This window comes from Filicampus tigris, chromosome 9 (genome assembly GCF_054856515.1).
Source record: "Filicampus tigris isolate MCC_2025a chromosome 9, RoL_Ftig_1.0, whole genome shotgun sequence".
NCBI classification, from domain to species: Eukaryota; Metazoa; Chordata; class Actinopteri; order Syngnathiformes; family Syngnathidae; genus Filicampus; species Filicampus tigris.
In genome coordinates this window covers 8,203,252-8,226,528 of record NC_141225.1, presented here as the reverse complement: position 1 = coordinate 8,226,528, position 23,277 = coordinate 8,203,252, and the positions used below count along the sequence as shown (strand labels likewise).

At 42.7% G+C, this 23,277-nt stretch overlaps 1 protein-coding gene across 5 annotated transcripts in view; it reads right to left on the bottom strand.

The window, feature by feature from the left end:
• The window catches only part of cacna2d2a (calcium channel, voltage-dependent, alpha 2/delta subunit 2a), a 193,893-nt gene that overhangs the window by 5,046 nt on the left and 165,570 nt on the right, over positions 1-23,277 (bottom strand). For 4 of the 5 annotated variants that reach the window (XM_086041898.1, XM_086041901.1, XM_086041899.1 and 1 more), the window contains 27 exons: positions 22,138-22,248; positions 20,925-21,003; positions 18,669-18,718; positions 15,892-15,981; positions 15,729-15,797; positions 14,247-14,321; positions 13,787-13,861; positions 13,638-13,709; positions 13,085-13,156; positions 12,911-12,972; positions 11,075-11,151; positions 8,808-8,822; positions 6,222-6,282; positions 5,836-5,933; positions 4,688-4,778; positions 4,453-4,515; positions 4,212-4,315; positions 4,037-4,135; positions 3,872-3,963; positions 3,015-3,062; positions 2,867-2,938; positions 2,628-2,780; positions 2,458-2,510; positions 1,659-1,714; positions 1,202-1,325; positions 979-1,088; positions 821-903 (listed from right to left, as the gene is read on the bottom strand). In XM_086041898.1, coding sequence (XP_085898024.1) covers positions 821-903; positions 979-1,088; positions 1,202-1,325; positions 1,659-1,714; positions 2,458-2,510; positions 2,628-2,780; positions 2,867-2,938; positions 3,015-3,062; positions 3,872-3,963; positions 4,037-4,135; positions 4,212-4,315; positions 4,453-4,515; positions 4,688-4,778; positions 5,836-5,933; positions 6,222-6,282; positions 8,808-8,822; positions 11,075-11,151; positions 12,911-12,972; positions 13,085-13,156; positions 13,638-13,709; positions 13,787-13,861; positions 14,247-14,321; positions 15,729-15,797; positions 15,892-15,981; positions 18,669-18,718; positions 20,925-21,003; positions 22,138-22,248 — 2,154 coding nt within the window. The remainder of the gene's footprint in view (positions 1-820; positions 904-978; positions 1,089-1,201; positions 1,326-1,658; positions 1,715-2,457; positions 2,511-2,627; positions 2,781-2,866; positions 2,939-3,014; positions 3,063-3,871; positions 3,964-4,036; positions 4,136-4,211; positions 4,316-4,452; positions 4,516-4,687; positions 4,779-5,835; positions 5,934-6,221; positions 6,283-8,807; positions 8,823-11,074; positions 11,152-12,910; positions 12,973-13,084; positions 13,157-13,637; positions 13,710-13,786; positions 13,862-14,246; positions 14,322-15,728; positions 15,798-15,891; positions 15,982-18,668; positions 18,719-20,924; positions 21,004-22,137; positions 22,249-23,277) is intronic. The other variant, XM_086041900.1, reaches the window with a different exon arrangement.

Here is a 23,277-nt window from a genome sequence, read left to right as displayed (position 1 = left end):
AAAAAAGAGTATTTCTTCCCATGTGTAATTTTTTTCACAGTATTACAACTTTATTTTTCTCATAAAATTATGACATTCAGGACAGGACTTGATTCCTGCAAAATTCGCAGTAATCTTGTCATATTCCACATTTATTCTCGTATAATACGATTTTATTCTCACCGTATTACTTACTCACCTAGTTCACCTATTGGAAGGCGATGCACATTTAAGGTTGGATCTGATTGGTCAAAGTATAGTAATAGGAGCATAAAATTCTGTATGAAACTTTTTGCAAGTCTTTGCGATACTTGTATTGAACGTGCCATTATCACGATGGCGATATTTTTGCGATATAATGTGCAGCCCTAGTACGGAATAATAATAAGTAGTAGTAATAATAATAATAATAATAATAATAAGATATCAGAGAATGAGGAAAGGCTGACCATTTCAGATTTTACATATTGACTGGTGTGTTCAGAAACTATTTTCTATGATAATTGCCAAAATGCTAATATTTGATATGATACAGTGGACCCCCGCCTACTCGTGGTGCGGCACCCGCAGATTCGCCAATCCTAGCATCCTGAGTTAACATGCTAACATATACTGTAGCTAGGTAGCAACCTGAGTTACTGAAGTGAGTTCTATATTATGTCCTGTATTCATGTATTACTCTAAAGTGACTTGATAACATGCTAATAAACTATTTGTTGGGATTTTATTTGATTCTTTGCTCTGTATTGATGTACTGTTTCTATTACAAATTGCTAACATGCTGACAATTGCTACGCTATACAAGCTAATGACCATTTCAAGATGACTGGAACAAGCTTACCGCATTGTTGCTGTCAAAACAGGTGGAGGGTCCTTTTCTATAACGTGCCACTGTCATTTCCTCACACGGGTTCTCCTCCATGACTGGAAAGAAGCGATTACGGAAAAAGAACAGAGATTCTCTACATGTCATCGTGACATCATCACACCAGAGGATACACTCCTCCTCCTCCTGGGACAGCTTTTCGATCTCGCAGGTGTTGCAGGGCATCTTCTCGGCCACCACGAACAACAGATTGGTGTTGTTTATTTTCTTGGCGTGGATCAGCCTGAAGAGAAGACACTGCCCTTTATGAAGTTGCCGTTCTTGACTGTGTGTGTGTGTGCTATATAAATGAAGGTGAGTGTACGTGTGTGTGGGTGTGTGTGTGCGTGTGTGTACCTGGAACAGTTGCCACAGTCCTGCAGCATGTTGAAGGAGCTGCTCAGGTTGCTCAGGTAGAACTGAGTCTGGATCATCACACAACTTCTATCCTTGGAGTCCAGTCCTTCGGCGTCCACCTCGTCTGGGTGTGGCATTGGAAACACACACGCACAAACATATCGATACATAGTGACAGATACTGGAGTTTTGGGTGGAATTAGAGATATGGTTTTGTGTGCGTTATGTTGCGTTGCTCATCTTGAGTACACCATACACGCTTCATTTACTGGCACTGCTTCGAACACATTTGCCAAACTTTTTTTCCCCTCATCACGTGTGGGGTCTCTCACATTTCAAAACACAGAATGCATGTGGCGCACTTAAGAGGAGTGAGATGAACAAACCCCCTTATTGATATGCGTAGTTAAGATGTACAGTGCATTTAAAACTTTACTGTTGGCATTTTGGCACCCACCTGTGACAAACCAGCTGTGATAAGCCAGCCCATACATGAACTGCTGGAACAATGACCTGAAGACAAGGAGGGGACAGTATAAATATTTGATTTGTTTGTGTATTCTAAAGTGCTGTAGAATGAGAGCCAAGCTGCATATGAAATTGAGCCATTACAAAGATAATCATTCTATACTGCATTTGTTTAAAACAGTTCCCAGGTGTCTTAGCTTTTTGGCTATGACATTATTCGGCATTCTGATTAATATTGCATTAGAGAGGTATGAATTAAGCCACAAAATCCACCCAATTTTATCCATCTCGACGGGCAGCCGTTTCGCCACTTGCTGTCGTCTGAAAATGACATCACATTGCCAAAGGGCTCAGGTAACGACCAACCACGGCTCACCTCTTTTCTGGGTTTGGTCATGTGACGTTCGCGAGCTGAGCCCTGCCACTTAATTCACGTTACACAAACGCAGTATTAATCAGAATACCGTGTTAAGACTAGTGGCGCTGCATAGATGTTATTGTAAAGAAAATGTTTGACTAGACTTCCTCTTCAAGAAATAGGATCACCATTTTTGTTAACTGGTATAATTCCATACTTGAATGGTGGGCAGTCACTCCAGAGACCCAACTATTTTGTATACAAGTCATTACAATCTCAATTACCCATACATGTCGCCTTTAACAATCTTTATGATTGTGGCTGTACTTTGCAGTGGTGTAGAACCGCATTACAGTGCTTTCTAATATTATTACACCGTGCAGGTGTACCTAATAAAGGGTATTTAATGATCGGGAGGTATATTTCTCACCATGCAGCTGCAGATGTCCACCAAGCCAGGTTAACAAAATCTGCAATCGTGGGCTGCGGATGACAATGAATGAATAAAAAATTCTTACATGTATATAATGTGTACTTAAAATATTGAGATACAAGTGACCCCCCCCCACCCCCCGTATGTAAAATGGATATTTTCAGTACCACAAAGACTCCTCTCCGTGCCGCTCCGGCTTCACTGTTGGGCATGCGCTCGCACACTGACTGGTAGTCGAACGACTGCTTGCGGTAGTAGAAGGAATTGTTGTAGAGAGCGTACATCAGGTAGGGGTCCACGTCGCTGAAGAACATGCCCACCTGCGGAGGAACACAGGAACTCAGGACGGGGGGGGGGGGTTCAAGAGACAGAATAACCAACCGCCTGTGACGGGTCTAAACGCCACCTTGTTCCAGTCGTCCTTCTGGTTGGACATGATAAGAAAGCCGCCGTCATCTACTAAGTAACAGAGGAGGTCCTGCAGGCAAATGCAATAGTGGATTGTGAGCTGGAGATGCAGTGAAACGCGTGTGAGAAGGCAAATGGACACTCACGTCATTGTTGGCTTCGCAGTCCATCTCGCAGACCCTGTTCGGTCCACACTGATACAAACACAAAGGAAAAGACATGAGTAGAAGATGAGGGAACAAAACTTCATCCTATGTTACTGTGCTATCGCTAGGGTCTGTGCCGACGAGGTACACCCTGGACTGGACTGGTTGCCAATCAATCGTAGGACATACTGTACACTTTATAGACAACAAATCACACTCACATTTGTTTGTATATACAGTGTCATCTTAAATTTATCTGTTAATTTCAATAAATTGCCATATCCCAAACGTATTTCCCATGGCCAATTACTGGTGCTGCTAATGATCAATTTTGGCACCCTGCTCAATGTTTGACAACAGAAACACCAGACGTGCGGTCAGGGTCTGCAAGTGAGGCAGTGTCCCCACCCACCAACGCAACAACTTATGAGGACATGAAATTATGTTCTATTTTAGTTCTATGGCCAGTGCTTTACAACTAACTAACTAACTAACAATGATTTTATTTATTTAAAATAGCTGAATGTGGATATTTCCTGTTCAAATAATGGGCAGGAAGTGACGTGAAGCTATATATATATATATATATATATATATATATATATATATATATGAATATGTATAATTTATTTTAATGAATAATACTTTATTTCATGAATGTGTGTGACATATTTTTCTTTCTGACGACCAGAAAAACAACTCAAAGTGCATGCTAGATTCAGTCACGAAAGGAAGTTTGGGTGTATGAGTAATACGAGTAGTGACTCGCACCAGTCATGAACCTCGCCGCATGTCACTGATAAACACAGTAACTAAACTGAGCCGAACAGGTCTTGACCGATTGCACATTTGTTTACCGTGTTAGGGCCTTGGCGGTTGTCTGTGTGGTTACTGGCAAGAATTTTGAACTTAGCCACCCAGGCTTCAAGATCCAGTTTCACTCCGACGACTGACAAATGAGCAAAACAGACAAGTTACTAGAAGCATCTTCAAAATGAAAGCCCCGTCACTCGGAGACGCACCCGCCGGTTTGATAGTCTTCCCTCCGACTGTGATGTCCACCGCCGTGCTGACCAGGATCCCAATGGTGTCATTCTCCGGGTTGAGCAGCTCGTCTCTGGCTGCGAGACAAACAAAAAAGGAGAGTAAACAAAAAGACCGGTGCCGTCGTGAGACGCCCTGCGGAGCATCATTCACCTGTACGATAAGGCGCTCTGAAGATGTAGCCCTTGTTGTCGAGACTGCGGCGGTAATAGCTGGCGTTAAACGGCTCGGGGTCTTCCTCCCAGCTTTCGGCAGCCCTGACATTTTAAGAGCGAGCTGTAAATCTCCCCGCTACGAGGCCACTACCGCTGTGCTTGTCCCTTATCGAAGTGATTAGACTTTAAAAGGGAGCCATTAAAAAACACAGCACAGTCTTGATAAGAAGGACTCTTACTTGTTGGGAAACACTCGTGTGATTCCTCCATCTGTGGCAGCAAATACCGCCAGAAAACCGTACCTTAAAACACAAAGTAACAGGAGCAGGCAGATTATTGAAAATGACTTTTTAATGGCACGCATCCAAATTGTAGGCTCTCCCGAGTAGCAAGTGTGAAATTACACAACCAAGTAAATCTTTAATTATCTGCCTACTTCTGAGAGAATCTGTGAATGAGCCATTCTGCACTCACGTATTCAAGTCTTTGTTCTTCCACACTTTGTCCACCAGCTGCCTGATGATGCCCGTGTCCAGGATCAGGTTGTGAAGGAGCAAATTGTCGCCTGAACAGGGCAACAGAGCACAGCTACATTTTTGCATGTAAACAGAATATCAACAGTACAAGGTGGCCAAGCTTATTTTTTTTCCTATGAGGAAAAAAAAAAGGAGCATCTCAGAGTTTTGGAGGCCTACTACACCGGTGATAATTGAATTTCAGGCTTTTGGCAAACAGAAAAGATTTAGTAGGAGGATTATTTATGTGTTTTTTGTCAAATGTGTAAACAATTAGAAACTAGGAACATTACCATCCATTCTATTAAAGCGACTGCACAAATGTGCCGGGAAAAAAAGCAGAGACAACTAAAATGTTACATAACAGCAACACAACCCATCTGTTACAATTTTATGTTTTTAAAATTTAATTACAAAAAATGTATTTAATCAATGTCTGTAAAAGATTATCCTGTTTGATTATCCTGTGATATGTTAAGAGTGATTTTTCCTCCCTGACAATGGTGACCAATCATAAAATATGCCAATATGCACGATCACAAATCGTTGTTTTTGTTTTTTGTTTTTTCCAGCAGTGTGAATGCACTTTGGCACTGTTGCGGCTTCTCACAGGTCAGTCTTCTGGTACTATGACAGATATTTTATTTGGGGAAGACATCCTTGATCGTCAGTGGATGGTAGTCTAAGATGCCAAAAGATGGTACAGTGTATAATAGAAAGGTATAACATCGGCGTTGTCTCACTATGGTGAGGTTGTACATGACTCAGACACAAGCTTTGCATGTCTGGCAAAGCATTTAGCCTATTTGTGTAAGTTATGTGCATATACTGTACATGCACACTTCCTGTGCATTTTTTTCCTAAATGAAACCCTCTGGAAGCCATTTATTTTTATGGGAAACGTACGTTCGAAATGTTATTAAACCGTCGTCGTTTGTGGTATATTTACAGTTTAAACTATGAATACAGGCAATTATAAAACCATTTGTGGTTTGGAGTCAATTATTCAATCCCCGTCCCTTGCGAATAGTTAACACTAATGCTGTTATTTCTGTTAAAAATAATTCATTGAATTTATGCTGAAATTAGGGGTGCAATTTAACTGACATTGCTTGGAGTCGGGCGTCACTTTCTCCATGAGGGCGATAAAGTTGAGCAGGAATTCCGTGTTGTTGCTTGACAACTCCAGATCGTTGCAGTATTCCCTGAGGAGCACAGAAGAAACAAACAACTGAAGACTGCTTGAACCTGCCCGCCGCATTACGTCGCAAGACAAATCATGCAGCATCACAGCAGTGGCAGCATGCGCGGAGGGTTGTACTTGGGTACAGTGACGGTGAACTCTGATGACACAAAAGCCAAGTTTGGGCATCACTCATCAGTGACAATGAAAACAATACAATGCAACACACACAAACCCACGCATACAAAATAAACACTCCCGAATGAGATGCGGCATCATGACAACAACGGTGCGTTACACACAAAGCTACCTGGGAGCAATGAATATATGTCCTTCAGACTCAAAACTGTTTGGCAGCAGTGACTCAAAATCTGCAACAGAAAGGGGGAAGATTATCCGGGAAGGGGGGCAAGGGGGCCGGGAAAGTGGGGGCTGCAAGTAGCTGTTCGGGGGACGGAGGGCGGGTGTACACAACGGGACTTTTACCATAGCAGCGTTGAGGGATCATGGGAGACACTAGCGTTAGCCAATATGGTGCCTCAAATAGAACCTGACCTGAATGGATGAACTTCTTTTTTTTTTTTTTTTTTTTGTCTTTAAAAAAAAAAAAAATCATGAATCACTGAGGGATCAATCCAATATGTTTGGGATGTCTGAGAAGTGACTTGACTCGGCGTGGCGTCAGGAAGCGACTTCTCAGACCCACACAAGATTGCAGCGAGCGCTGTAACAAGGTCAGGCAGGCATCAACGTGGCCAACTGTTGCAAGGGTCCTGATGGAGGTGTGGTCGCCCCTCAGACTGCCAGGGCAGGGGGGCTCGGAGAGACACATAATCGCAGGAGATGCATTGCATTGTGAAGGGCATGTCGAGGGGCAACGCAAACTCAAGTTACATCTCATGTTGTCACACTGGAGGTTTAGATCTACCAATGGGGTGCCCAGGTAGTCTCCGCCCACAATGCCGTGCACCATCCAGGGTCGAGGTTCGCTTAAAAAGCGTTGGGCCGTGCCGTCTGGCGGTCTGAGGGGTGAGTAAGGGGTGTGGCAGAGAGGGTGAGGGGGACAAGCTGATGGAGACAGAGATTGTAGAGAGGGACGACACAGGAGGTCGCTGCGCTGATCTGAAACCTGGGGGGGAGGGGTCGAAGGGAGGTTGGATACAGCCTTGGCAGAGAGGCCTGTGCTCCACTGAATGACACTCCAGTTCTACTTGGAGAGCGGTGCTAATGCTAACGCTAATGCTGTTGACGTTTGTCCTCATACAGTATTCTTATGGCTGATTCCAAAACACCAGATGATTAGGTATACATTCACAATCAGATGAGCTCCAATACAAGAGCGGATTGAAAGATTCTACCGTTATGACGATAATTAAAGCTGTGTGCTGTGATGAACGGGTGCCGGCACCCTCTTTATCATGGCGAACCCTCGAAATGATCATCAAACTTTGATGTCACATTAGATCTCTTAGGCAGCAAATATTCACCATTTTTCGTTTGTCTTGGAGACCTGCTTCTGATCGGGGCTCATTAGGAAAAATTCCCTTGTAGGAGATCTTCAAAGTTGGAGACCTGGAATTTGCTGCTTCAAAACAAATCGACTCACTTCCTCCTCAATTCTGTGCATACAGTATGTCTTTGACACTTTTTGTGTGTGTCCTGTTACAATAGACAAATCTACCCCAATGCATGTCAATTAATAAAATGATGTCAGGTACTGATTCTTTTTTTTTCTTTTACCCAGAATCCCGTGAATGACCATCAAACTTTGATGTCATGCTCTGCCCACATTAGATGACGTAAGCAAAAATGTTTGGCAATTTGGTGTTGCCCATCTGTCTAATCCATCTGCTTCCGATTTGGGCTCATTTGGATGAATTCCCGAGTAGGAAGTCGTCAAAGCACAAACCCCGGAATTCACCCAAAGATGCTGTTTTAAACCAAAATGGCTGACTTCCTGTTCAATTTCAGGCATAGGTCCTTGAGACTTTTTCGTGCGTCTTCTTATGATAGCATGTCCCCACCCAATTTCATGTTGATCGGACTAGTTTTTTTAGAACTCTCAGTGCAATGAACCGATTGCAACTGGACTGTTCTGGAAATATTTTTAAATTTTTCAGGTGCCGAAACTGAGTGAGTTTTGGTGTGGTCGAGCTCCGGATTCCCAAAATGCATCCATTTTCTCCAGGGTACACAAGGCACACAATAATTTCAAGTGGCCTTTAGCAGCGCCAGGTTCTCGGACCGTTAACAATGCTCAGTTTAAATGAATAAACTAACAGTATTAATTATTGAAAGAATTGCCTCTTGGTAAGATGCCAAGCATTTAAAACTGAGCATTATTATTTTTATCGAGGCAGAATTTAGTTTACGGCACTCGTCCTGCTTTATATCAGACTGTTAAACTGTGACTAATAAACTGTCTAATATTAACTTACAGAAACCAACAATGGATCTCGCTGTTGTATTGCTAACCTTGATGTTAGAATGAACATTGACAGATTAGTGACACTGCAAGAAACAGACAGACAGGTAAGGGAAGAGAGGATGCAAAGAAGAAGAAGAAGAAGAAGAAGTGAAAGACAGACAGGAGGAAAGGAGCCATCCAGAGAAGGAACATGAACATCTGTCTTCCTGTTCAGTGCGTCTGCAGCAGAGGTGAACTGAGAACTGAGCCTTGATCATCATGTCAGGAAGGGTGAGGGTGAGGTTAAAAGGAGGAGAAGAGGGTCCTGGAGGCAAAGACAGGCAGGCAGACAAGGGGAGCCGGGGTTAGGGTGAAGTTAGGAGGGAGGTGGTGTGGGGGGCGGGGGTTCGGGATGAGGGAGGAGGCGGTAGGCAGGAGGAGGAGGAAGTCAAGGGATAGGGAACGTGGACCAAGATGGAGTATACTTGCCCTGGATGTATGACACTGTGTGGATCCATCAGAGAAGGAGCAAGAAAAGAAACAGGGGGTCGGGTGGGAAGGGGTTTTAGGGGGAGGGGGTCACAGACAATATTTTATTCAATTTATTGCTTGAATAAAAATATTGTGTTCTTGAAAAGAAAAAAAAAAAAAAGAAACTACTGAAATCAAACAAGACGAGTAAAGCGGGATACACACATACTGATAACTGACCCGATTGTAACATTTACAATCAAAGTCAGCAACGGTACGATGATGGGATGTTTCTAAAAAGATTCTCCTGGTGGATTTTCCTCTTTGTCCATTTTCTTCCATCGCAGGGGGCTGGCATTTTGGCCACTACCGCCCTCTGCTGTTGACTAAAAGTGATGTCACAAGTGGCCGCATTCTGAAAGTCACGAGACCAAACCCAGAAAACAGGTGAGCCGTGACGTGCGCAATGCGAGCCCGAGGGCACTTTGACGTCAATTTCAGCAACAGCAGGGTTGCTGTTTGTCCAAAATGGCAGCCCCCTGAAATGGATTAAATGGATGATGGGTTCATCTGTTTAATTCTTACTCAACAAACACAGCATTAATCAGCACATGCGATTTAGACTAGTGGGGACAAATACATCTTATAAATAAAGTTCTAGCTCTACTTTAAGAGTCATTTTTTCTCCCCCCAATCTGCCTGGAAAACGTCTAACAATCGTAATTGTGAATGCTTTTTAATATTTACGATCACAAATCGTTGTTTTTATGGCCAACATCAAGTTGGGCCGAGCCCTGGACTTCGATAGCCAATTAGAAAGCGACCTGAAGGTCAAAATGACAAGAAGATTTGTTTGCAACCACAATGTTGATGCCACTAGATAAGCTAACACTTGCTAACTCCTTCCACCATTTCTTCTCCCGCTACTCTTTCACAGAGACAAACCGACATTTGCGGCATTATTTGAGCATTTCACTGCCTTGTAATCAAAAATCATTATCGAATGTCTCTGAAAGATGATCCTGACCGATTATCATGTGGTGTGGGGTGCATTAAGATGATTTTTTCTTCCCTCATATGCTCTTAAATCATTCAGAGCTAGAAATTACAACCTTGTTCAATATTTACGATAGGAACTCTGTTTTCCCTTGTATTTTCCAGCCGTCTAGATGCTGTGTGGCTAGTGATGGGAAAATGAAGCTTCAAATTTGCTTCATGAACCAGTTGTTGTATTTTTTTACTCCTCTAGATGGCACTTCATGAAGTAAACTTGAGGCTTCATTTCCCCATCACTGCCTGTGGCTCCAGGTCTTGGTTCTGCGACACACTTATTTAGTGGCAGCGAGTCACAATTGCAGGTGGAGACATACATCTTTACACACACAATGGCCGATTTTTTTCCCTTGTCGTGTGATTTCTCGGATTTAGAAAAATCGGTGGAGATGAAAAAAAATCCATATACGTGTACCCCGCTGAAAATAAATAAAGACCAAACATCTTATTTGCCTGAGCAAATGAGAAAGAAAGAAAAAAAAAGAGACAATTATTGAGGAAAAATATTAAGAGGAAATACAACAAAGAAAGAATGAGAAAGACAACGGTGTGTCCCCATTCGGACCCACAAAACCCAAACTCCCACACATGAGCAGCCCGGCACTTGGGCCTTGTGGGAGTTTATGTGCTGAATGATTCCAAAGCTCACACGCAGTACACAAAGTCACACATACAACAGAAGGGAAAGAAAATTATAGAAGGCATCATAAGGAGGTGAAAAGCATGCGTGTTTTCACAATTTACCCCCCAAACAATACTGAAACACACACGCTTCAGAATCATTTCTCGGTGGAGAAGAGGCGAGAGCATTTGGCAAAGAAATAATAAGAACAAAAAAAAAATAATAGCACAGAGTCACCATTATTTTCACCGGCGTCACACAGCTTTCACCTTTCTGTCTCTTCAGTTCGTTTTTTTCTTCAGCCGGAGCGAAGAAAAAACATCACCGTTTTTTTTTTTGTTTTGTTTTGTTTGTTTTTACAGCACAGCATGGAGACAGGAGGAGGAGGGAGGAGGAAGGAGGGATACTCAGATTGGATCCAGCCTATCAAGGAGCGTCGAGAGGAAGAGGAGGAAGAGGGAGAAAAAGGCGAGTCGCTCCGTTCCCTATGATGATGTTGGAGACCCCAGGGGATAAAAGTCCGATGCGAGAGAGAGAGACAGAGCGCGAGAGAGAGAGAGGGAGAAAGAGCGCGAGGGTGGTCCGGCGTTGGTGGTGAGAGGGTACTTACACTGCACCTGCAGGATCTGGTCGCTAAGGTTGGCTTTGATGTGGCTCTCGCTATATGTGGGCAGTACCAACCCTAGACTGAGATAAGTCGGGCAAATGCACAAATATTAGCCACAGCCAAATACAAAACGAGGTAAATTCACAAAAGTTGTGGGACTTAAAGGGACAGAATACAGACAAAAGAATTGGGACATCAGACTAGCCTTTCATCCAATTTCTATACCGCTCGTCTTCATTATTGAGGATGTGAACAGCTTGAGCCAATCATACTCTAAACTGCTTGTCTTATTTAGGTTCCCTGGTAACTGGAGTCTATCCCAGCTAACGTTTGGCGAGAGAAGTGGGGTCCACCCTGGTGCAATCAATAACAGGGCACAAACATCCATTTGAAATAATGCTTGTCCTCATTCCACAGTTCAGCTGAAGCCGATTACAGATGACTTTTGGTGAAAGAAGCAGGGTACAATTCACAATGCGAGGATGGATCCCAATTCGCTCACCAAATGTTAGCTGTGAAAGGCTCCGCTCACCTACACCCCCAATGAGGACAAGCGCACTAGAAAATGGACGGATGATCCCTGCGATTGACTGGCGACCATTTTAGGATGTACCCCACTTCTCTCATCCAATGCTTTATGCACTGGGACACAATAAAAGAGTCTTCCTTGAATTGTCTCGGGCAGACAGATAACAGGATTTTTCGGACAGCTTCAGCCCTGATGGACGAATTTATTAGGGGTGTGTGTTAATAGCTTTGTCCAACAAGTGTGCCTTGGATCCTGCTTTCACCCCCACTGGAGCATCAGTGCATAACAAGTCTAAACTTCCAATTCATAGAGTCAACCTGTAAGATTTATTGCACTAGTTATTCACCTTTTACCTGTAGCTCCAGTGCCTTCTTTACAAATCAATGAATGCATTTCAAATACAGCAACATGAGCATCCTCTAATCCTACATCCTCTTCCAATGAGTCACAAGCAAAGTTGGTCCCTTAATCATATGTAGTATGTGTTATATGGAGCAGAAAATTAACTCAGTGCTACACATTGATGGGATACGTTTGAATATGGATAATGGGTCATATTGAAAGTTGAGTGTTTATGCCGACCAGCCACGACATCGGGACCACTCGCTCAGTTTAATGATATCCAATGGAAAAATGTATTTATTTATATTTTTAACTTCCACTGGAGTACAAAATGAGGTTCACACACTATGTGTTGATTAGTTGTCATCCCATTTTACACAACTTTAAAGAGGGCATATGATGTAAAATGTACTTTATTCTTACAAATAGTTGGGTCTTTGGAGTGTCTGCTCACACACCAAGTGTAAAATCAAACAACAAGTACACCTCTAGTAAGCTTCCTATTTCTGAATCTAATTAACTTTGCAAGCGGAGTTTTGTGAAATGAGGGTGGATCCGTCATTTTCAAGCTGCGGGCAGACTACACGGAAAAGTTCTCATGTCAGTGCTGGGCAGAATTGCAGCAGTGGCAGCACAGATAAGCAAAAACATCTGATAAATGGAATATACTCAGCTGGTAAAGTTGAGGACGGCGGAGCAGGGTTTATTTTTGTTTTGGATATATGTCCATTGCATACATTGATTGCACAAGGAATTATCCAATTCTGTTTAATTGGTTCAGAAACGATTCATTAATATGAGCTTTTACTAGTCTGTATCTCTGCCAGCCAAACATAGTGACAGGTAGAACAATTACATTCTTTTCCACTAGATGGCAGAAGGTGCAGTGAGCCTGTGTAGCTTTGTGTACCGTGAGATCTCCTCCCCCTTCCCCCCCTTCCGAAGTTCAGTTCAAATCGAGTACCTACCTGTAGTCTGTGCCCTCTACCGGCGTCCACGTGTACGTTCGCATGGCCTCGTCGATGTACCTCTGTGGACAGCCACAGCACAGTGTCACATGGCATCGCCCCGTAATTGGCAGGAAATCACTCATGATGGAGCTGCTTTGCAAATGACTGAGTCTCGGTGTATTGACGACTTGCCTCATCAACTGACTTAATGAGCGTCTTGATTTTCCTCTGCCCAGATTTGCCATCAATCATTTGTCTCCGGATCTGAGGAGAAATGGAGAGAGAGAGAGAGCGAAGGACATATTTAAAAAAACAAATCCAACAAACAAAAAAAAGATGATTTTAAATGGGCCAAAATATATACTGCAGCGATCCCCTGTTACCTGCTACGGCGAAAAGCAAAAATCCACGAATAATTGACACCCCGCCCCCTCCAAAAAGGCATTTGTAATTACCTATAGATACCACAAGATGGTGGCAAAGCACTTACTGTAAATAAAACAGACTGGTATCCTGTTTAGATTGAGTTACCGACTGCGGTCTTTAACAACATGGACAAAGAATAATCAGCAAAGCATCAACACCATGCATGTAGTATACAAAATCATGAACCCATGTTACATAAAAGACTATTCAGTAGTTCACTGTAGTGCAGTAGCGTGCTGTTCCCAGTCAAAATATATGTTATTTTGTATTTATAGGTTCTATAAATGTAACATAAATAATGTGCAATAAATTCTCTTACCTCCTCCTTATTACTGTCCTCCAGTTCCGCGTCGAGAAAGTCCAGCGTGACGGGCTCCCTGAAGTTGATGATCTGCTTAAGAGCACAGTTGCGTATAAATAAAAGAACCAAGCGATCCAGCTTCGGCAGTTCTATAGATGCACACACACCTTCGGCCGCAGGTTGGGGTGTAGCAACACATAACCGTTTGGATCGGTCGCAAAGGTGTAACCATTGGCACCGAGCTGCGTGACAAAAAATGTGAGAGGTGATGACATCATCACCAATGCGTAAACATATACAGTACATTAGTGATGAAAAGTTTGAGATAATGGATTTCGGGGTGAATTTTCCAGATGCACTATAACTTTTACATGGTGAAATTAATTTGACTTAATATTTCAGTACTTTTTTGCGCAACTTGCTTTTCTCTGAGCTTATCCTCGATTTTGGAATTTTGTTGTTCAGCTCCTAGTTAGAGAACAGCAAGTTGAACAAAACATTGGACAAGTGGACATTCACATGTTTAGAGTAGGTCAAATCAAGTTCTCTGAAGTTTTCTGTGCCTTCCAGCCCAATATCCCGAACTTTTAACACTGTCTAAAGTGTTCGTATGTCCATCATGCTCACTCTATACGTGGGTGTCTTCTTTTTGATCTCGTTGATTGCGATGTCCACACCCATTACTCCAAGGATGAGCTGGTTCTATATAGGGGAGAACATACACAGTGTTGCACTGAGCCTGAAGAAGCTGTTCCGAGTTGTCACTATGGGCCACTATCTGATTAGCACCTACTTTAGCTCTTATCACTTCTATCTGTTCCGCTGCTTTACGCTGCGGTGATAAGCTCAAAGTAAATACTGGGCTTAAGGATGCTGAAAGATGGATCCAAAGTGCCGCCAGGGTGATAACAGCTACTACAGAAGGTTGTTTGCAATGCCAGTTATCACCTCGTGGGGGTGCTGTTAGACTGAAGGGCCACAGCTGGTGGCACCTATAAGCAATGGCTGACTATGATCAACATGCAACTAAGGCTGGATCTTCACTACAGGTCGTAGTAGATTTCATCCGTGTATGAATTGTTCTCTAGTTAACATTTAGTTATCAACATGTAAAAACTCATGCCTGATTTTTTCCGTTTAAATTTCAGTCTTAAATCCAGAAATACAAAATGGAAATTGATATTGACAGTTGTGTATAGTAATGAGCGGTTATATAGGATGTAGGAACACAGGTACTGGTAGGTCTTTAGATAGGTAGGAATAAGAGAAGGAAGGAAGGTCAGTCAGAACTAATTACATATAGGTAGGAATGAAGGAAGGAACGCAGATAGAAAAGTAAGTCGAAATGAATGGACAACACAAGTTGAACAAAATAGCAAAACGTAGGAACAAAGGTAGGTAGGTAGGATGGCAGTTGGGTAGGAAGGAAGGTAGGTATGTTGGTAGGAAGAAGGGAAAGAAGTTAGGTAGGTAGAAAGGAAGGAAGGAAAGAAGGAAGGTAGGAACGAAGGAAGGAAGGAAGAATTGTATGTCGGTAAGTGGGAAGGAAGAAAAAAGCCTGAAAGTTAGATAGGTAGTTGGAAAATAAGGAGAAAGGAAGGAAGGAAGGTAGGTAAGTTGTGGTTAAGAAAAACAAGACAGTAGGAGGAAAAGAAGGTTGATGACAAGGAAAGAAGTTAGATAGGTAGGAAAAAAAGGAGGTAGGTAAGAAGGAAGGAATGAAGAAAGGAAGTCTGGGGAAGGAAGGAAGGAAAGAAGGAAGGATGGAAGGAAGAAAGGAAAGAATGAAGGAAGGAACCTACCTAGGAAGGCAGGGAGAAATGTAGGTACAGGTAGCAACAAGGGAGGAAAAAAATGACGTTTTGTAGGAACAAAGGTAGGTAGTAGATGGGAATGTTGGTAGGAAGGAAGGAAAGGAGATAGGTAGGTAAGTAAGTAGGTGGGAAGGAAGGTATGAGGGGAGATATGTAGGAAGTGAGGAAGATAGGTAGGAAAGTAGTTAGGTAGGACGGAATGTAGAACAGTTCGATGAATTATTCATCCTGTGAGAGAAATGAAATACATTTGCCTACTTTGAATCCAATGCAAGCTTCATCTCCTGCAGTGTACCTGTGCGCTTGCTCTATCAGCAGTGAGGTTGAAGACCGGCATGGTCCCTGTGATGACCAGGCCCAAACCCTTGAAGAGCAAAGTGGAACAAACGCCACCATCACCATCAACGGCATCATTAACTCAGCTGAACTTTCTCTCTCTCTGTGTGCTTTGCCCTCACCAAAGCATCCTGGTAGACGTTGGTCCACTGCACCTGCTTGGCTTTGGACCCGGCCAGCACCATGGGTCGTCCCAGGACATCCAGGTACTCCTGAGACCGCATGGTAAAAACACAGCGGCGGTAAAACACGCATGCTTAAGTTTTATAGAGCTCGTCTTGTGTTAAAACAAGGAAGCCTTCGAATATCTGTAAAGCCAGGAGAACTTCTCTGTCGGCGGCCGCATAAAGCAGTAGGTCATCGGCAGCGGAAAGCCTCAGCAAGCCACTCAAGGCTACAGTTCATCATTATGAAGGAGCTATTAAAAACACATTAAGGGCCGTCAAAGGCATGGCGTGCAAACAGGGCCATTTTTCCCCGGGGCTCTAATGTCAACGCTGGCATTGTGACAAAAGTCCCACGGGGACTTGAGGTGAGGTGGTAAGAATACAACTAATACGTCCCATGCTGCGTCCCATCTTTTTGAACAACCTCATTCATTCTTTGGAAAAAGATGAATATAGTTATCATGGACGGCGTTCCCTTGTCGCATTTTGAAAGCGACATATTGTGGAAAATTGACATTCGATGGCTTATTATATGGTACTACAGGCATGTTAAAACATAGTAATACCATTAAAGGTGAGGTCAACCAACCCCCCAAAATCTTTGCTCATATGTTCTTTGTGCCTTCGCTTGTCTAAACAGGGCATTCTGATTAATATTACGTTTGTGGAATATGAGTTCAGCAGCAAAATTCACCTATTTTTAGCCACCTGAGGGGGCGGCCATTTTGCCACTTCTGTCAACTGAAAATGACATCACAACTACCCAGGGCTCAGGTAACGACAAATAACGGCTCACCTGTTTTCTGAAGCCGAGCCATGATTGGGCGTTACCTGAGCCCTGAGCAACTCTGATGTCATGTTCAGTTGACAGCAGGTGGCAAAATGGCCGACCCCTGAGATGGACAAAAATAGCTGGGTTTTTCTGCTTCACTCATATTCCGCAAACAAAATATTAAGGTAGCCATGTTTCGACTAATGGGCCTGCATAGAACATATTCTCATTAAGAACATTTTTGGGTTGACTTCCCCTTTAAATAGATCCTGCAGACATGATAATGAAACTAGCTTTGATTTTGTGGTATTATAACCCTTCAAGCAAGGGATATCTGAACACAAACAGCCAGTGTAGCAACAGACATAGACAAGCAGCATAACAATTCTTACAGGCATATATTCCCAAAGGTTTTAACCACTTTTGACTTGATAAAAAAAAAAAAAAAAAAAAGCAGCATTTTTTTCATGATACAATGAATGCAAAGAAAAGGAAATATGATTGTAAATTTTGACCTTTGAGTACATACCCTTGAAATACACGTGTGGGGGCGTCGTTTCCGAGCACACGTCTGTGTCGGCGTCAAGCTCCTGACTGTTTGCTTTCATCGGCTGAACCGCGAGACGCTGACAGGCGTAACCTATTCTATTATTAGCTCGAAAAAAGTCCGCTTAAACGCGCCACGGGGAGATATTCCATCAGGACAGTGACAGCCAGACCTTTTCACGGCATATAGGGGAAATTTTACGCCTGGCTAGAACAATCTAAGGCACATAAAAACGGCAGCGAGCACAAATTTGTGGCGCAAAGGAGCCAGAGCCGTATAAAGTCACAGCAGCCCTGCTTGGTGATTAGAGGCCATTATCTCCATAATGGCTTCCATCACGCCAGGACGTCTACGAGGGCAAGGATACCAAGAAGAATTCTGTCTTCTTACTAAGAGACTAATGCTCATGTTTGATTGGCACTGTCAGAGAGGTATTCATAGATGCTCATAACCCACAAAAATAAAAATAAAAATAGTAAGAAGATAAACTAGAATTGTCAAGATTTGAACAGTTTGTGCATCGTGATTAATTCATTGTAATTGTGTTGCTCCTTCTGGTGTGTGCGCATTGGCCACCAGGGGGCAGTGCAATACATCCATATGGATAAAGAATACATGCCCGTGACAATAATTGTTTTATAGTCTGTCTACATGCTTAAGACTTTTTTTGGCTTCCTGTTACAAAAGGCATCAAATTATTTAATTTTTTTTTTTTTTTTTAACTTTAAGAGAATCTCCAAATGATGATGAGCCTTTGATGTCATGCTCCGCCCACATTACATTTTGTATGCAAAAAAGCTTTGTAATTTAGTGGCGCCTCTCTATCTATCTTTCTAGGATATCTTCATTTGATTGGGTCCCATTTGGGTGAATTCCCTAGTAGGAGATGGTCAAAGTGCGAACAGTGGAATTTTCCAACAAAAAGGCATTGGCCATTCATTTTTTTTTTGGAATAATAATAAACAGCGATTACAAGATTAAGATTAATCTTTGAACCATCTCTCAGTGCTGACAGTTTCTTGTTGGAACTCCTACGGCGCTGAAGGGGAAGAGAAAAGTGTGTGTGTGTGTGCGTGGGTGTGTGTGTGAGTGAGTGAAATTCTACAGCTGCAATGAGTTTCTCCACAGGGCCTCTGTAAGCTTGCCATGCCTCAAGCATGCGAGAGGGAACCCACGGTGTGTGCGAGGGGGTGAAAGAAAAGATTGTCATCAAAGAGAAGTCATAGCCTAATTCATGTGAAACACCGTAACTTCCCTTGTAAAATCATCCACCTGAAAAGGCTTTGCGTTATAAAGCGCCCGAGGCATATTACCGTGTCGTAACCACGGAGGAAACGGAGAAGGAAATGAGCCTCTTCAAAAGTCATCTTCATTCATTCTCATAAAGTCATGTTGTAATCTTGTACATCTCACCTGGGTGTTGATTCGGATGGCTCCGATCGATGGGATTTCAAAGTAGTAACCTGAAAACAAAAGAAGGCATATCAATATTCACGCAGTAAGCTCAACCACAATGTAAAGTCACTGAATCGGGTTACCAACAGAGAGTAGTTGAGCCTCTCCACTTTTTCACACTCTTTCTCTTTGAAGTCCCAGTTTAACAATTGAATGACATTTTTAGTCCAATAGTGTGCAAACAGGCCTACGACCATGAATATTAAATCTGTTCCACAGTTTCGATACGCAAAAAAACGTGTGTGGGCAACGCTCATTTTTTGGTTAAAAACCGAGTAGAAAGTTTTGCGTTGTTTGATTGATGAAGGTGTATACATGACAGAGGATGTTGTTTTCCCATCCAATAGTCTGTAGGCGTTAATCCAGTCTAATATTTTATGTATTATAAAATAAACAGAATGGCGTCAGCCTCCAAAGCTGACACAGGATGGCAGAGCTGACCTCTCCGCACTCATGCTCGAGCCTCCTGGGCCACGCCGCGTGATTAGAATCAGAGGAGAACGAGCGCCCGGGTCAATGAGCGTGTCTCTCGCAACGTTATTGAGGCCACCGGTGTTTATACAAAGAGGCGCCAAACGCCAGACGGCATCAACTGCATTTAAACGGCCTGAGATGACTTTTGTTATTTTTGACAAGTGCAAAGCCGTCCCAATTATACAATAAGACACACACGCTTGCGAGAAATAAAGTTGGTGACTGTGGCCAGTCTATACAGTGGATATAAAAAGTCTACACACCCCTGTTTAAATGCAAGGTTTTTGTGATATTTAAAAAAAAGACCAAGATAAATCATTTGAAAACATTTTCCACTCCATGTGACCTTTAACTTGTACAACTCTATTGAAATTGTTATTTTTTAATCCTTTGAAGAGGGGAGGAAAAAGTAAACAACCCAGACAAAGCTGGTTGCACAAGTGTGCACACCCTCTTATACGATATTTGGCGATGTGGCCATGTTCGGAATTAACCCTTCGTTCAAAAATGTGCCAGAAACAAGAAATCTTCCAAACACATGCTGGAAAATATATAATCCAATGACATATAGGTTGAATGTTTGGCCATAATTCCACAAGGTATTTTGGCGCAAACACAGCACAGTTCTGAAATGATTTATCTTGTTTTCATTTATTTTTTTTCAAAAACCTGGCATTTGAACAGGGGTGTGTAGACTTTTTAAAAATAAAACACACTCTATAAGAGCAGAACATATGTGACAACATTTTCCTCATCATGTGTGGGGTCTGTCACATTTTTAAAATCGGTGCAGATGTTAAAAATCTTATGTGTGAGTGCTGCTTTTCCGTACCGATTACGTGCACAACACGCGACAGTGGTCAGCTCTTGTGTCAGGGGGCTGCCTCTGTTGGAGTCAGATAGCTAAAACCAATAAATCCCGAGGACGCGGAGAGGACGCATCTCGCAAGAGACGCATCAACGCTATTGTTTTACCTCGGCACAGACATTAGCAGTGTGCTAATCGCCGCGGAGGTGAAAAGCCAAGCAGTCGTAATCCTTGGCACTCGGCTCAGCCTGACACGGAGATGACGAGCTAATCACCCCGCAGGCAGACGCCGCTCCTGCTAATTAATAATGTCTGACGAGATATGTCTGAAGTTCGCCAAGACGGCCGAGACCTCATAAAGGAGCTTTCAGATTGAGTCGAGACAAACAAGACACGTCAAAAAGGAGAACATTTAAAAATAACTAAGCAGAGAGGAAAGAAAGTCAACTTTGGGGCAATCGGACGTACAACTTTCCATTTTTCAGTTTATTCATTACTTACAGTAGCAAGCTACTAACTCCAGTCTAACCTTGGTTGCTATTAACAGCTTGTAGCTAGACAGTGTACTCATGATTGAGTCATACCGTGCAGATCAATGGTAAATACTTTCATTGCTACTTAACGGCAGGTGCCAACAACATCATAAACCTAGGAACCAAATGGTGGCCCTTCGCATTAATCAGTAAGTTAAAAAAAAATGGCAACATTATTTGACAGGAAGACTGCAATGTACGCGGAAAGCCTGACAAACTCATAATAATAATACTACTACTACTAATAATATATCAATACATCAAATTCATAGCTTTTCTCAACACTCAAAGACACTTTATATAATAACAGTAAGAGATGGGGGGGTTAAGTTAACCTGTGGTGCTAGAGCCAACTCCTTTTAACACTAAAACATTTAATGACCTTGGCCGCATATTTACCTTTGTTGGCACAAGCGATCCACTGCAGTGGGGTGACATCATAATTATGCTGACCCACCGAGAAGGTGAACACGCGCACCTGCGGGGACAAAAATTGAGCAGTTGAAATAAAAAGCTTGGGAGTAGATGACTAAAATATATCAAACCTGGAATCATTTAAACGTGTATGATCCTCTGTGTCAGTATCATAAAGGTGGTTCAATAAAGTGGTCAGGTTGCAATCCAATCCAATGTTGCAATCCGTTTACCAAATGCTACATTGATTTCTGCTCAAATGGCACAATGTTATCACCACAAATTGTCCTTCACAAAGATAATATTGCTCACTTTTGACTGATACTGTCAGAGAGAATTCTCCCCAAAATGACCGATTTCCTGTTCAATTTCAGGCATGGGTCCTTTAGACTTTTTTGTGCGTGCCGTCACGATTGACATGTCCACCCAATTTCGGGTAGATGTGTGAAAGTGGTGTCTGGGGCGAATTTTTCGTTTTGTTTTTAACTTTCCAGTGGCCGCTACTGAGTCAGTTTTGGGTGTGAGTCACGTGTGGTACCCCTTAAAATACATCTATTTTTACTAGAATACACACGCTTAAAAAAAAAAAAAAAAGAAAAAAAAAAGGTGCCTTTTCAGGCATGTGGAGGTCCCCAAAACGCGGAATAACAATATTGAACAGTGATTCCAAGATGTTTTTTTTTCTCAGGCCGTAAATATGTGCAGAAAGATACCCGAGGACCCAACGCACTTCAATGGAAGGCATCACCTTCGCTGTCATGTGCTACAAACACACAAATGTAGAGTGTGATTAGATTAGCCTACTAGACGCCTCCTGCACAGCTGCCTCGCAAAGAACCACGGCGGTGCTTGTCGGAATGCAGATTATTCCTGTATGACAGTAGCTGTCAGCGCACAAGTAGATAGTAATGGATAGCGGGATAAACGTGAGATGGGGGAGGCCTGGAACACAGCCGCTGACTTTTGGCTGTAATTCTTTTTTTTTTTTTTTTTTTTTTTACAGTCTTTGGCGATAAAGCGGCTAATTAGTTAGCAGGTCAAAGCTGTTAACACCACCGGGGGATAACAAAAGAGACGAGCAAAGACAAACACAAACGACATAGATGGGGAAATAATCGAGTCGTGCGCTAATGACACAAGGTCAGCGCACACAGACGAGACAGACATGGTCACGTGCGATTCCTTTTTGGTGACTGACCGTTTTGTTGGGCCAGTTGTACTTCTCAAAGATTTCCTGCGCACGATCCTCCCCGCCGTCTGTAAACATCATGATCATCTTATTGCAGTTGGCCCTCGGAGCGCTGCTCTCCTGCAGAAAAGAAAGAAAGAAATGCAAAGGTAGAAGTGAGCAGTTGTAGTGTAACAGGAGGAAAGACGCTACTCAACTCATCAGCAACAAGTTGGGTAGTAATTCAAATGCTGCGACTACAACCAAAAACTTAAATCGAAAATGAACAATTGTTGTTTCTTCTCAAGTTGTTGTACTCATGAGATTTGCAAGACAAGTGGGGTACATCCTGGACTTATGACATTTAGGCTGTAGTGTCTCTGTGTTGTGGCCCCATGTGCGGAATCGGTCCGCAAGCAAGCTAGCTCGTTAGTGGGAGCTACTTAGAAACACTTCAAATTTGATTGAAATGAGCTACGTTGCAAATCCATGGTAAGTCAGTCTGGCCTGATAAGTGACATGGAAGTGAGCCAATGAGGACATACAGAGAGCCGGCTGTTCACTGGCTTTAGCGTTAGCAACTGTGTATGCCCAGTAAAGGTGTCAGTTGAAGCTATTGGCAGGTGTGCTAACAGTGTATTTAGGTTGACTTTATTTATTTAGTTACCATTTGTTAAATAAAGTGATTGAAAGAGCACTAGTGACTGTTTCCATCCTCTATCCAAAACACCTATTATGGATTACAATTCGTTCTAACTAGCGGTGGTGGGCTAACTATAGCGTAACTTTAGTACTTAGCAATAGGCATAAAGTGTGAAATGATCCCTAACATTGAAAATTCTCAGTCTTTTCTGTCTATAACTCAAGGCTCACGCTTATTGCTACATGAGTCAGCATTAACAGTCCGTGAGGAAAAATAATCACAGCAAAATCTCGCGATAGCATATTCACAGTATAAATACAACTCGAAAAATCTGCCACGCACAGAACCCACAAAAAACGAATCACCATCTAGCGAAGTATGACTTTATCCTACACTACTTTTTAGTACCACTTTGTAAGCACCGTATCCGCGTCATTTTCATTTTTAACATTGAGTTTAGTAGCAGCCAATCTTGTGCCTGTGCAACAGCTGGCACAGGCACCGCTGCCAGCCATCTGACAAGCCCC